Source organism: Gopherus flavomarginatus, chromosome 4 (assembly GCF_025201925.1).
Source record: "Gopherus flavomarginatus isolate rGopFla2 chromosome 4, rGopFla2.mat.asm, whole genome shotgun sequence".
NCBI lineage: Eukaryota > Metazoa > Chordata > Testudines > Testudinidae > Gopherus > Gopherus flavomarginatus.
The window spans coordinates 60139551-60154186 of NC_066620.1; the positions used below are offsets into that span (position 1 = coordinate 60139551).

The 14636-nt window shown below is 46.3% G+C and overlaps 1 protein-coding gene across 1 annotated transcript in view; it reads left to right on the forward strand.

Annotated features, from left to right (window-relative positions):
* Positions 1–14636, forward strand: part of ALK (ALK receptor tyrosine kinase) — a 637574-nt gene that overhangs the window by 615441 nt on the left and 7497 nt on the right. Inside the window, exons 22-26 of the mRNA XM_050948434.1 lie at positions 1907–1971; positions 2978–3107; positions 7286–7383; positions 11594–11686; positions 13689–13790. Of these exons, the coding sequence (XP_050804391.1) occupies positions 1907–1971; positions 2978–3107; positions 7286–7383; positions 11594–11686; positions 13689–13790 (488 nt within the window). The remainder of the gene's footprint in view (positions 1–1906; positions 1972–2977; positions 3108–7285; positions 7384–11593; positions 11687–13688; positions 13791–14636) is intronic.

Sequence of the window (14636 nt, forward strand, 5' to 3'; positions counted from 1 at the left end):
TCTCTTTGTTGTCTGTGGCCAGCAAGATTCTTGCATGGATCCTCCTGAACTAACTCCTGACCCAGTCGTTGACAATGTTCTATCTGAGTTAGTGTGGCTTTTTGTGCTTAAAGGAGCACTGTTGACATGATTTTCCTTATTCAACAATTACAGAAAAAAATGTCACAAACCACACCAACTTTTGTACATTGCGTTTCTTGATCTAATTAAGGCATTCAACATGGTCAACCACACTGCCATCTGGAAATTGCTCGCTAAATTTGGATGTCCAGACAAATTTATTAACATCACTCAGCAATTCCATGAAGGCATGGCTGAAGAAGTTAGTATTGATGGTGATGTAACAGATCCATTTCCAATCATAAACAAGGTAAAGCAAGGATGTGTTCTCACTCCTAGACTTGTTGGTCTATTCTTTGCTGCGATGTTATAGAAAGTTCTTTGTAGGTCTTGAAATAGCATGTTAATATGCTCCTGCACTGATAAGCTCTTCCATCTTTCCTGTTTACATGCGAACACCAAGCTGATAGATGAATTGGACCAAGAACTGCTGTATGCCAATGGTTGTGTCTTGATGGCGCACACTGAAGCAACTCTACAAGATCTTACAAACCACTTTGCTGTGGTGGCTCATAATTTTGGCCTCACTGTCAGTAAATGAAAAGCCAGGTTATGTACTAGTCAGCTCCTCAACAACCTTATCAAGACCCATCAATGCTCTTGAAAGGTGTCACACTCCAAGCCATCAAACAGTTTACTTATCTCGCTAGCACATTGGACAATGAAGTGACAATTGACCACAAAGTTGATACATGAATTAAGAAAGCCAATGCTGCATATGATTACCTCCATCACCAAATCTGGAAGCAACGTGGAATCTGACTACAGACAAAAATCAAAGTCTATAATGCTGTTGTCCTCAAAACTTTGCTCTGTGGGTGCAAAACATGGACCTGTTATAAATGGCATATAAAAATCTAGACAGTTTCCATTTATGACACCGATGATGATTGCTGGGCATCAGATGGCAGGACTGGGTTTCTAATATGGAATTCCTGCCAAAAGCTGGTTTGGTTGGTATGGAGCTCATTTCATCTCAAGCACCCACTTAGGTGGATTGGCCCTGTAATTCATATGACTGAGACCAATTTATTATAACAAGTTGCATATTCCCAATTAAGCTCCAGCAATCGTAAGCATGGAGGGCAGATGAAACGCTTCAAAGACACCCTCAAACAAAATCTGCCCCAAAACGAACATTTCTGACTCAACCTTTGAGCAACTGGTGCCACAGCCGTAAGGGTGGGTGTCCACAATTTGGAGAAGAATCATGATGAGTAGCTGGAAGCATAGTGCCAAGCACGAAAACAGCAAGCAGCTCAATCAGCACAACTAGGCAAACGGCTCTGCGGCCAGTCTGTTGTTCCTCTCCAATTCGTCTGAAGAGTCACGCAAAGACCCGTTAGTACAAACTATGATCGTTGACGTCATCCTTGAAATCGAGGTGACTAGCATCAGATGTAGATTTCCAGCTGATTGTAATGGTCCAGAAAGAATCTGTCTAGGCATTATATATCACTCAACACGTTAGAGTCCCCAATATGTACAGCATTGTGAAGTTGACTGTTTGCATTATGAGGTGTTTCTTCTTCATCTGAAGTATCTGGCTATAGGCCACTGCCGGGAGGAGGGTTCTGGGTTTGATGGACCAATGTTCTGATCTATTTGCAAATCCCCTGTGCCTGCCAACAGGGCTTCACAACCCAGTCTGAAAATGGCATGTTAGTTAGCTTGGTGTGAGTGTTTCTTGTGGAGAGAAGGAGATCACTGCAGACTGTGTTTGTTCTGGGATTCTACAATCATGAGACTAAAACCTCTCTCTCTCTTCTTGTCCGGTCTCTTCCAGACATTGCCAGAGATGTGTTCAGAGCAAGATGAGCTGGATTTCCTCATGGAAGCTCTTATTATCAGGTGTGTTAATAAAAGCTTATATAAGCCCTTGGTTACCTATGCATGGCAAAGCACAGGTCCTACAAGATGAAAAGTGCTCTGTGAGATGATGTGTTTATCATCATACTGCACTTTTCACTCAAAGATATCAGAGTGCTTGACAATGGCAGGTGGGCACTATTCTCCCTTTTTTAAAAATCAGATGGTGAAACTGAGGCTCGGAAAGGTTGATGCTAATATTCTTAAAACAGTCCATTGAATTTAGATGCTTTAAGGTCTGGGTGCACAACCTGGAACATTGAGGCCCTAGTTTTACAAACATAATTACCTCCCCCATTCACCTGGAGCTCAGCACATGAGAAGATTCAGCCCTGCTTGTCTTAGGTTGGGTGCTCAAAGTTAGCGGACAGTTTTGACAATGTTGGCATTAAGTAATTTGCTCTCCCAAGACCACACAGAGTTACAGATCCCAGGCAGCCAATTTTCCATTCCACTAAGGCTGGAGACACAAATGGGAATTGAAAGCGGTGGCATTGGGACCTAAGGTAATACCCGCTGCATAACTGACTCCTACGTCTGTGTATTGCTACTGGAGCAACCCTACTCCTAGTCCCACGCATAGAAAGTCAGAGGGGAGGTAGAAGTTGTGGGTGAGAAAGGCACATGCCCAGAGCACAGTGAATTGTGGCTGTTCTCTGCTTCCCAGGGCCCATCCTCAGACCCAGAATATAGGGAGTGCAAAGGGGGCAGAAAGCCCCCATCCTCCATTCCAAGCACAGAGACAAACTAACAGAGAACTGGGGCCAGTGTCTCCAAAGTAGTGGTGTTGCTAATTAGATCTACCAATGGTGATACCTTAGACTTGGTAGCATCACAGACCATACCTGCATTTGACTGGCTCAGCACCCCTTCAGATGCATTGTTTCCTCTGGAAAAACAACTTCTCTGGTAGGGCAAGTTGACTCTCCACATCAAGGTGCCTTTTGGTTCAAAGCTGCCCTTCAGTTTAGTCTTGCTCTCTCTGCAGCAAGTTCAACCACCAGAACATCGTGCGCTGTATTGGAGTCAGCTTGCAGGCGCTGCCACGCTTCATCCTGCTGGAGCTTATGGCTGGAGGGGACCTGAAATCCTTCCTGAGGGAGACACGGCCTAGACCGGTAAGGTGGGATGGGGAGAATTACCTTTCTCCACTAGCTTTGCAGCCTGTGCCTTACTCTCTTTGCTATTTCTTCCTTCTTTAACCACACTGGTGTTCTGCCTCCTCTCCTCAGAGCATTCCAAGCATTACAAATAACTAAACTAAAGCACACTCACACCACTGATCTATTAATAATTGGGAATGGCCTCCAGTAATTTTATCCTAATAACATGCTGCATCCACATAATTAGAACCTGTTTATTTTCTGAGAGACCCTGATGCTTTAGAGCAGCAGTTCCCAAACTGTATTTCAGGGACATGTGTAATCAATCCACAGAGCACTTGCTGGTGGCCTGCAGGAAGCTGACCGGTTACATGGTGCTGGATCCTTCTCCTACTTTCCAGCCGCTTCTACAAGTCTCCAGGCTCTCCAAAGACTAGGAGGAGGGGCCAGTCTAGCTGCCTTTGATAAAGTCCACTGCTCTATAAAAGGAGGAGAACGAGAAGCCACCCCTAAGTCAGGAACCTGAGCCACCAGTGGGTCTGAAGCTGCCAGACAACTCCAGAAGAGGAACATGTAGGGAAGAGGAGGACACAAGGTAGCCAGATACTATACCCATGGGACTGGGGAGATGGGCCAGTTGGTGGAGGAGCAGCATCTCCAGTGGAGGAGGGGAAGGAAAAGGAACAGATCAGATGAGAAGGGGAGAAGAAAAGCAGAGTGTGAGATTTGCCTTTTTTTTCCGGGTCTGAGAATGCTGACTCCTTTGTTCACCCTGCACCTGCTGGCTTGGGAAGTACAAAGCCAGGGATTGCGCTCATTGGTGAGATATCAGAGATGGGCAGTGTGCTGTGCTCAAATGGTTAACAGTTATCGTGGTAAAGTTGGGAATATTGGTCTGGAAATATGGATGCTCACTTATTTGGCTGGTGGGTTCCTTCTCATATGCTGGAGCATGACCAATCCTGCGTACAACTGCTCTGGCCTGCAGCTATGCAGCTTGTATCTACTCAATCCTGCTCCCCGTGACCCCAAACTGAAGTTCAAAGTAGACAATCTGCAGCTATGTCTACACTTAAAGGCTGCAGTGGCATGGCTGCGGCACTTCAATGTAGACACTCACTACAGCGACTGCGGGAGTTCTCCCATTGTTGTAGTTAATCCATCTCCCCAAGAGGCATGAGCTAGATTAACAGAGGAATTCTTCCATAGACCTAGCACTGTCTACACCAGGGCTTAGGTCGTCTTAACTATCTCTGTCAGGGTGTGATTTTTCAGTGTAGACCAGCCCTCAGAGGACAGGCTATAGCAAAGTAACTTTCCCTTTGATCACGCAGACTTCTAGTCTCACAAAGCGTGTCAAGCCCAGCCAGACAATGATGTTTTTTCAAAATTCACTGACGGACCTTTATTGAGGAAAGGGAGTTTAGCTTCCTAGGGAAAATTAAGTACAAAGAGAAATCAGCTTTGGCAGATACAGTGGTAATGCTTTACTGCCTACTACATAACTCCCCCTTTTATCTCTCCCTTCTTGCCTTTCCTCCTCACTCTCTCACCTTCCTTGTCCTTCCCTTATTGTTATCATTTACAATTTGCCTGTCACCATCGCATCACGATACCTCATACAATAAAAGAAACATTCAACTGGGCTGAACAAAATAAACATTCCATTGGACTCTAAACAAAAAGTGTAACACTTATACCCATAGGCCAAATCCTCAGCTGGTGAAAAGTAGCCTCAGAATAAATCCACTGACTTCTGTGGAGCTTTACCAGTTTATCCTATCTGAGGGTTATCAAGATCAGAGGTGAGCCCAAGCCAGAAAGTTCAGATCCAAACTCTCCCAAATTTCAGGCATTTATGGACCCAGGGCTTTTGTTCTGGCCCACCTCTAGTGAAGATCAGTGTCTGTTTAGGGACTGTACTTCCCTCCTTCTCATGAGTGAGATAAGCTCTATAGATTTGGGCAGTACTTAGCTGCTCAAATGCCAGGAACATACTGAGAACACTGCAAAATTCTCCTTTCTGTGGAGTTCAAAACCCTATCAGTTTGATCCTTTTCTCACTTGGCAAAGCAATCAGAGGATGGCTTTAGAAGATAAGCAGTAATTTCCCCTCCTTTGTATCCTGCAGCTTGTTGTGCAGAGTAGTGATTATACTGAACAATAGTCAGTTTGTTTTAAGGTCACCTTTGCCTTTAGAGGGGTTGGACCTAAAGGGGAGGGGTGGGACAGAAGATGTCGCTTTAGCGCTTCCAGTGCACCTCTCGCTCTAAAGGCTGATTGTGAGCTACAGTTTCCAGCTGGTTTCTTCCTCTCCTCTGGGGAGGAAAAGCTGTAAACAGCTGTAAAGCTGATTCTCTAGTGTGTCAAGGTTGTTCACTGCACAAAATGGGTCTGAAAACTCTGTCTTTCACACAAATTACTCAGATAAATTGTTGTTGGCTGATAAGTCACATCTGCTTTAGAATTTCAATTTAGCCAAAATTTGACCAGGGAACGAAAAGCATCACAATTAGAATCAACTTGTGGCTTCATCCCTCCATCTGCCTCGTGTCTTAGCTCAATTCAGCCCAGGGGTCAGTCTCTGCACCCTGAGGACCTGGACTTTTTATTCACTGTGCATCCATTGAGTTGGCTCCTGAACCGTGATCACAGCAGAAAGGCCATTAAATGGGTTGAAAGGTTTGAAGCAGCCCCTGCTCAGACCCTTAAGAAAAGACACCATCACCCTTTTGTTGATCATTTTAGCCATATGTTCAATGCTGCTGAATCACTCAGTAATCAGCACAACGAGACTAAAAGAGATTCTCCATCAAAAAGTAAGGCTTCGGGGAACAACACTATGCACAAGTAAATAAAAGCCCAGCCCTCTTCTCCTATGTATTAGGGCATTTCAGTAATCCCTGTGCGTGTTAAACAAACCATGTGTATAGTAAAACACGGGCAGGATAGATGTGTCTACACGGTCCTTTTTGCTTAGCTGTGTGTGTGAGATTCTGTGCAGGTAAGCCTCTGCTCAGACAACATATAATGCAGGGTGCTTTGCAGTTCTTTGGTGCTCTCTTCACTAGACTAGGGTACCTTAAGGCTGGGTTTACCCTAACCCTTTCAGCCAGAATAAGACCTCGGTTGTAGCAGCCAGTGCTTGCTGTTTCCTGTTCAGTTGTGCATGCTGCAAACTGCAGGGAAGGCTAGGAGCTGGTTCCAATCCTAGTCAGCTGGTTAGGCAAAGTCCATTATGACTCAGAGCTGGACGGTGGCAGGGAGCAGCATACCAGGACCTAGTGACCTTTCATCATGAAGGGAGGGGGGCATTTAGAGTCCTAGGCACCGATGAACCAGAACTGGTGTGTGTATCAGTGGGTGGGGTATACAGCATTAAAAGATGCTGCTCTTAATAGATGCAATGAAGATGATCTGCTTCATCCGCATGCAGAGTCCTGGCATGCCTATGAGTCATGTCACTTAAAGGCAATTCTTCCTCTCTAAAGTACATCATGTAGTTCTGTATGAATGCACTCTCCCCTTCCTGTCACAAGACATCAGCTCCCTGCACTGATGCCCTCCTGGAGATTAAGTTAAATAACCAAACTGCCAATTGATAAAAATCTACACATAGGTGAAGGATGCAAATACCAAAATGGCACTCGGTAACTCAGATAATATGTGGAGACTGTAGAAGAGGAGGGGTTGATTGTTTAGGGTGACTTAAGGAAGTATAAATAATGGGATGAAACTGAGCAAAGATAAATTCAGGTTAAACATCACCAAAATATTTATAACACTGAGACTATGGAATAGTCTCCCACAAGAGGTGGTGTAAGCGCATTTAAAGCTAGACTGCGTAAAGCAGTGGAGAATACACTGTGAGGAATAATCCTGCAGCAGCTGTGAGGAGAATTAGATGACCTACTACAGTAAGATATCAGATCTAGTGATTCTGCTTCTATTGGTGCGATTTGTGTGTATGATTAGGTGCCAGCACCTTTTCAGAACCTCCCCAGATATGAAACATCTATGCTAGTTGGAAAGCTGCGTATGAGATAGTTTACATTCCCTTGTGTATTTGCATTAGTATTTGATCTACGTCCCTCATTTGAGATCTCCCTAACTCAGTGGTGACTCATAGCTCTGAGGATGAACCATACATCATTTCTGCTTTAACCTTCCCTTTGTACCTTGTCTTTTGGTAGAGCCAGCCCTCTTCCCTTTGCATGCTGGACTTGCTACATGTGGCTCGTGACATTGCATGTGGCTGTCAGTATTTGGAAGAAAACCACTTCATTCACAGGTGAGTAAGACCATGTGCTATTAAGGACTATTTACTGTTGCCCTTTGTATGTGTGGGTGTGTACTGTATTGTAATATATTGGCCAGCATGTACGAGTAAGTCTGTGGTGAATGTTTGTGTACCACTGCCCTCTAGTGGTTGGATGTTTTTAGAAGATAAGAGCCAAAAGCCTGACTAATAGTAATTATTCACAGAGACTCTTACTTTATCTCAAGTGAGGAAGGCTTGTATTCATGGTGCCAAAGAACCTGAGCTCTATCCCTAGGGCCACAACATGTATGCAGTTTTTGTCATCTGTATGAAAGCAACCAGGAATTTGTTACAGTAGGTTGTAGGCCTTCCGTCCAGCAAGCTTTGATTATTGCCCTTCTGTTCATTCCTTGCTGTTCTCACCCTGGCCCTGGATATACACACAGGTTAAAGTGTAGTACTGTTCAGACCTAGAATGAAAAATGGCACCATATGACTGACTGCTCCCAGTGCATAAGATTTTTGAGATGGACCTGATTCTATCCACAAAGTCTAGCAAGGCTAGAGAGCCACTCACCTGTCCCCTTTTCAGGGGGGGTGGTTTCCCATCCATGCCTCAGACATGTGGTTTAGACAGCAATACTCTCCCCATTTTCCAAAAATCAAGAATTTAATGATGATCTGAAGGCCCAGAGCATCTTTTTCCAGGAGTATTTCTTAAATCCCCTCTGTTATGGTTCCAGGGTCAGCTTTAACCTTTTTGCTCAGTTTCCCCTGGGTACCCTTCCAAGAGACAGGCCCAGCACCTGCACTTCTCTCAAGATGGAATTCCACCATTCACCCCACTCTTAGACTGGGTCCCCTATTCACCAACTGGGAGTCCTCAGCAGCTCCAGCTGTGGTTTGCCTGCTGCTGTAGATTTCTCTTTGGGACTTGTGACCAGCATGAAAGTGTGGTGATTAATCCTTTGTTCGGAACAAGTTGTTTTTTTTATTTAACCAAAGGAACACAACAAACAGTGAGGGAAAGGATGTTGTGACAGCCAAGACTAGAACAAGATTCAAAAAAATAACTAGATACATTCATGGAGAATAGATCCATCAATGGCTACTAGCCAGGATGGGCAGGGATGGTGTCCCTAACCTCTGTTTGCCAGAAGCTGGGAATAGACCACAGGGAATGGATCGCTTGATGGTTACCTGTTCTGTTCATTCCCTCTTGGGCACCGGGCATTGGCCGCTGTTGGAAGACAGGATACTGGGCTAGATGGACCTTTGGTCTGACCTAGTATGTCCCCTCTTATGTTCTAAAAGGGTTACAACAATGAAAGGCCTGTACGCATTTTATCATACCTAAGGGCATGGCTACACTTGCAGATGTAGAGCGCTTTGAGTTAAACCAGCCTTCGTACAGCACAGTAGGGAAAGCGCTGCAGTCTGTCCACACTGACAGCTTCAAGCACACTGGCGTGGCCACATTTGTGGCACTTGCAGCACCATTGAGAGTGGTGCATTATGGGCAGCTATCCCAGCATGCAAGTGGCTGCAACATGCTTTTAAAATGGGAGGGGTGGGGGGGAGTGGAGTGTGACAGGGAATGTGTTGTGTGTATGTGGGGTGTGACAGGGTTGGGAGTCACCACCGTGGCGCTTCCCGCTGGTTGCTCCAGGAATTAGCTCAGTCCATGGCGAGTGCACTCTGCTGGTGGTGTCCCATCGGTCATCTGTTCTCTGCTGGTGTCGGGACCCATGTTGCTCCCCACTTGGCAACATCCATTTCAGGCCACTGCCATCCGGCAGTGCCCCCTAGTCCATCCTCACCCCCTTCTGGGGGGGGCGGGGTTAACAGCAGTCTTTCTCTGTGCCCCAGCCACAGTGGTCAACCACACCTCAATGTCTAACCCCTTGTGTCAGGGGTCTGGTGCAGTCCACTCCTGCCACGTCAAATGGCTGGGTGTATGTGCAAGGGGAAAGGGGGGACCCAAGCCTGCCCTCCACACTGGGTTCCGACCCAGGGACCCTTTGGCAGCAGCCTTCCTGCCCTCCTTCTCTCCCCTCGCGTGTCTCTCTCCATGGGCCACTTTCCCTTCAGCCCCTCACACTGGCTAGGCCCTTCCCTCAGGCCTGCAGCCTGGCAGGTAGCGGGCTGGAGTTCCCTTTGGCTCCCCCTAGCCTGCCCAGCACTGCACTGTCCCAGGTGCTAATCTCCTCACACAGGAGACAGACCTTCAGCCTTTGAAGGCCTGGGAGAGACTGCCTGTGCCCTTCCTGGGAAGCCTTTATATAGGGCCTAGCCTAGCCCTAATTGGCTGGCTCTAATCTCAGCCCTGATTGTCTCTCAGTAGGGCTTTCCCTGATTGGCTGCCAGCCTGCGCAGCCGCTCTGGCTAACTCTAGCCCCCTCTTGCATGGAGGTGGGCAACCGCCCCACAATGTGGGGGGGAGAGAGTGTTTTTTTGAGGGACTGAGAGCAGGTCAGCATGCTGTCTTGTAAGTTCAGACAGCAGCAGACCCCCCCCTCTCTCTCACATACTGCATTCCACAGTAACGGCTTGCATGCCAGCTGTCAGAAACAGAGCTTTGAAGGGGCATATCTGCATTCCTACAAGAGTTCAAAACAATGACAAGAGTGGCCACTTGACTTAAGGGGATTATGGGATGTTTCCGGAGGCCGATCACAGTGCAGTAATGCAACACCTTGTTCACACTGGCACCGTGGAGCTCCAGCGGGGGCAAAGCAAATGTTATTCCACTTGCCGAGGTGGAGTACCAGCAGCGCTGTAGCCGTGGAGTCATAGCGCTCTACATGCCTTGCCACTGTGGACAGGGAGTCAACTAGTGCGCCTGGGGCTGCTTTATTGCGCTGCAACTCGCAAGTCTAGCCAAGCCCTAAACCTTAATCTTTCCTTTCCAGTTTAGATAGTTCCCACTTTTCCCAGGCTCCCCTGACGTTGGGCCTGGATGAGCTAGACTGCACCGCCTCATCTGCCTCTGTGTCAGTCTGACCCACAGGCTCCTCCTGGAGCTCACAGGCACTCTTTTATTCATTTAAATGTCCTTTTGTTTGTCCTGGGATACGAACCTGGTCAGTTTGGTTTATGCATCTCGCCAGAGGGGTTGGAAGTAGACTTCCAGCACTGTACTGTCTATTAGGCACCAGTAGCTGAGTTAGAGTCATTGCCTGGTTCCTGTGTATGTGTTGAGAGCTACATTAAGAATTAACCCATAGTGTTCTATACAGCAAGCCCCACCACAATACTGAAACATATAGAGATACACAAAATATTCATAAAAATAATGCAGAACTGGTCCACATTTTTCAGACCTTTTCAATATCCTCAATAGTTCTAGTTTTAAGGAAATAATTTGAGAGTTTTATAGCATCCAACATGATTACGAATAGCCACATTTGTGGTCCTTCTGGCTGCAAAGTCTGAGGTGCTAACCATCAGTGATTTCCCATTATCTGTCCCTGGAAAATCTCAGCAGCCACATGGAGCAGAGTTGCATGGCTTTGCAGGGGAGCCACAAACTTGCTGCTGCCATTTTTTAGTTCACTTCTCTGAGGTGATTTTGCCAGGCTTGTGCTCCTGGTTTTCATTCTAGTAGAGCTGGAACCAAGCCACAAGGGATCTATGCCCAGACCCAGGGTTTTCATGCAGCCCATTAGAGATAGGTGACAGAGTTCAAGGCAAGGGCACGGATTTAGGGTTTGAGTCAGGTGTCTGTCTGGTTTCTAAAATCCAGGTCTGAGCATTTTCCTTGTAGCACTGACTATTCTGCCTGTCTCTGGTATAGATGTGACTACACGTGACAAAGATGTAGTAGGTATAGGGGCAGTAGTCATGATGGGACAGAGTTTTGTTGGAAGAGGTGGGTTGTCCAACTCCGATCTTTTACTGCCAACTTTCTAGAGTCTCAACAACACTTGCAAGGAGGGGTATTGGCAGGAGGCCCCTGCCATACTGAATAATGCATGTGTGATGATAAAAGGCATTAAAAATTATTACAAATAGCAAATGGAATATTTAAATTCAAAAGATTTCTACTAAAACAATGGGACATAGCTTGTTATCTGCAGATATTGACTTCACTGGGATTTGAGGGATCTCAGCCCCTCAGGAAAGCAGGATATGTTTTCTTGTCATTTCCTTTGGCTTTTGCAAAACTGTTGAAAGGTAAAATGATTTTTTTCTTTTCTCTCTCCTTCTCTTTCTGCTGCTTTCCTTCTTTCTTTCTCAGGGACATTGCTGCCAGGAATTGTCTCCTTACTTGTCAAGGGCCTGGAAGAGTAGCTAAAATTGGAGACTTTGGAATGGCCCGGGACATATACAGGTAATGGAACTCAGTTTATGGCATCACTAGGCAGAAATGTACCATAATGGGGTATTATGTGCCTGGTTAAGTGTCATCATGTGCTGCTCTGTTTAACCCCAGAAAAGAGAGATTTCTGAAATCCTTCCCATATGACTCCCTGTCTGATGCTATTGTTTGCTTTCAAGTTGTGGATTGACAGGCTGCTTACTGCTTCCTCAGAGCCTTCTCCTGGGAAGAGTTTTCCATATGGCCAGAGAACATTTTCCCCTTCTCTTGAATTCCATCCCTAGTGTTTTACTTTCATTTTCTCAGCACTAAGTGGCATAAGTCATTGATGTGCCCTTTTGTTCTGTGACTCCAAATCACTTTGAGTTTAATCTCCCTCCTCCTTGCTATTGACCCTGTTCCCTTCCATTTTTTGTCATAAGTAAATCTCCTCAATTGACTGCATGTAAAGGAGGAAAGATCAGGAGACTGTAATTACTCAAACTGGAATTTAGCCAGGCCACTAGGGTTAATGAGGCTGTATTTCCAAGAAGTGCCAGGAAATCTTTAATGATCACAAGTGGTCAGGACCTCAGTTTACAGCTCATCTGCAACCCAGCTGCATAGCACCCCCTAACACTGTGTTGGAGAACTAGTTCACTCCTGGCTCAATGGAAAGAAAGCCACTTACTGAATCACTGTAAGAAATTGTGTTGGTATCTTGGGGCTTTTCTGTTGAGGTCACCCATGCAAGTACTGACCAGGCCTAACCCTACTTAGCTTGAGTTCTGGGAAGATCACAGCCTGAGGTGATGTGACTGTAGCACTCCCTTAGAGATGTGAGTGCATTTGCACTGTTTGGTTTTTATTACCAAACAAGGCAAGACCCTGCTACCATGAAGCCCTGCAATACAACAGGACTCTGAGATGGCAAAACAGCATACTTGGCACAACTAACTGTTAGTACCCTTTACTCCTCTTCAAAGGCGCCTATGAAATTTACATACTTTTCCATTCACATTCATTTTGTGTGGACACCTCTAGCTTGCTTGCATGCACAAGCTCCCATATGTGCCTGCCAGTACAAGGCTTTGAGCTTGATGGATTTAATCTTAAATGATATTGACACAAAAGGCCTGATATCTAGCTAAGATTGTTAGGATTTTATGCTGGCAGCCATCACTGCAGTGTCTGGGTACCAGCTACATAAAATTCATGGTAATAGCAAAATCCCTAGTGGACTCTGGCTTTTCTCCCTTACCATGCTAAGAATGCTGCCTGGGGTATTTTCATAGACTCATGAACTTTAAAGCCAGAAAGGACCATCACGGTTTGACCTCCTGTGCATCGCAGGCCACAGAACCTTGCCCACCCACTCCCGTAATAGACCCTAACCACTGCCTGAGTTACTGATGTCCTCAGAGCATGATGTAAAGACTTCAAATTACAGAGAATCCACATTTACACTCGTTTAAACCTACAAGTGACCCCAGGCCCCATGCTGCAGAGGACGGTGAAAAACCCCAGGGTCTCTGCCAATCTGACCTAGCAGCGTTGTTTTCTGGTGGTTGGGTTGATCTATTTGTTACAGGTTTTTATTATTTTGAGGGGAGTGCTTAACTGGATGTGGGTATCAATGCTGTGAAATGTCTTTCCTGCTACAGTGAAAAAGCTTTCCCAAAGAGAAAGGTTTTGCTCTGAGACTCTTACTCATGTGAGTAATTCCAGTGATTTCAGTGGGACTATCCACAGGATTACTCACAGGTTGTGGGATCAGGCACAAAGCGAGGCAAAGTACAGAGCTGTCCCTACATTAAATGCCTGTTCTCACTATTTCTATGAATAGAAAAAGATCTTGTCAACATAATCTCTGCCATGCTGCTTTGTCTATAAGAAAAGCCCCGATTTAAGCTCTTTACTGAACGAGCCAGCCCTCAGGCTGGTCACTGTAATCTGTTAATTAGAAAAGTACTATATTAATGCCACTTTCTTTCTGAATCCTGGGCTGACTGTTCACTTTGTTTTTCCTCTGCAGGGCCAGTTATTATCGAAAGGGCGGGTGTGCCATGCTGCCAGTCAAATGGATGCCACCTGAGGCCTTTATGGAAGGAATATTTACTTCAAAAACTGATACATGGTGGGCTTTTTTCTTGACCTGTTTTTAAAAATGACTCACTACCTACTTCCCATTGTAAAAGGAACACGTTCCTGTCCTTTCCCGCCCCCCCACCAAAAAAAGAAGAGATGGAGCTTTGAAAGCAAGGGATCTAGTAGAGGGGATGAGGGAGCAAATAACCAGATCCTTGCAAAGTGAAGGCTCTCTCCTAGGAGCAATGGATCTGGCTTAGATGATGTATTGGTTATGAACAGGTGATCTAGCAAGGAAGGTGTCAGCTGTACGCTATTGAAAGGAGTCTAGTCTCTTTGTAGGAGCAAACCATCTTTCAGCGGCCAGGTCAGACACGGCCAGTGTCAGAGGAGCAAGAGGAAACGCCCTAAATTGCCACCTCCTCTTGGCCCGACACAGCACATGAAGCCGTGTGGTGCCAGGGGAGGGTGGGAGAGTTTGGGCTGACATGTAAATTGCAGTCAGTGAAGGGCTGTGGATACCTCCAAAAGGGCAGGGTCTTGAGCAGTCACTTGCATGGTGTGGCTGAGCCTGGCCCTGCTCACTTTGCTGTGGCTGGCAGTCCCTAGTGTCAGGAAGCAGAGGGCCAGTGTTGACAGAGCAGGGGTACTGCTGATTGGGAAAGAATCACTCAGGCGAAGCTGGGTCAGGAAGCCAGGAGTGCAGGAGAGTGTTTGGGGAGAGGAGGAGACTGTGAGGCCATCAGTACTAATGTTCACCAGCTACCTTCCCAGCAGGGGCGGCTCCAGGCACCAGCACGCCAAGCGCATGCCTCAGGCAGCAAGCTGCAGGGGGCGCTCTGCCTGTCGCCTCAAGGGCTGCCTTCGGTGGCATGCCTGCGGAGGGTCCGCTGGC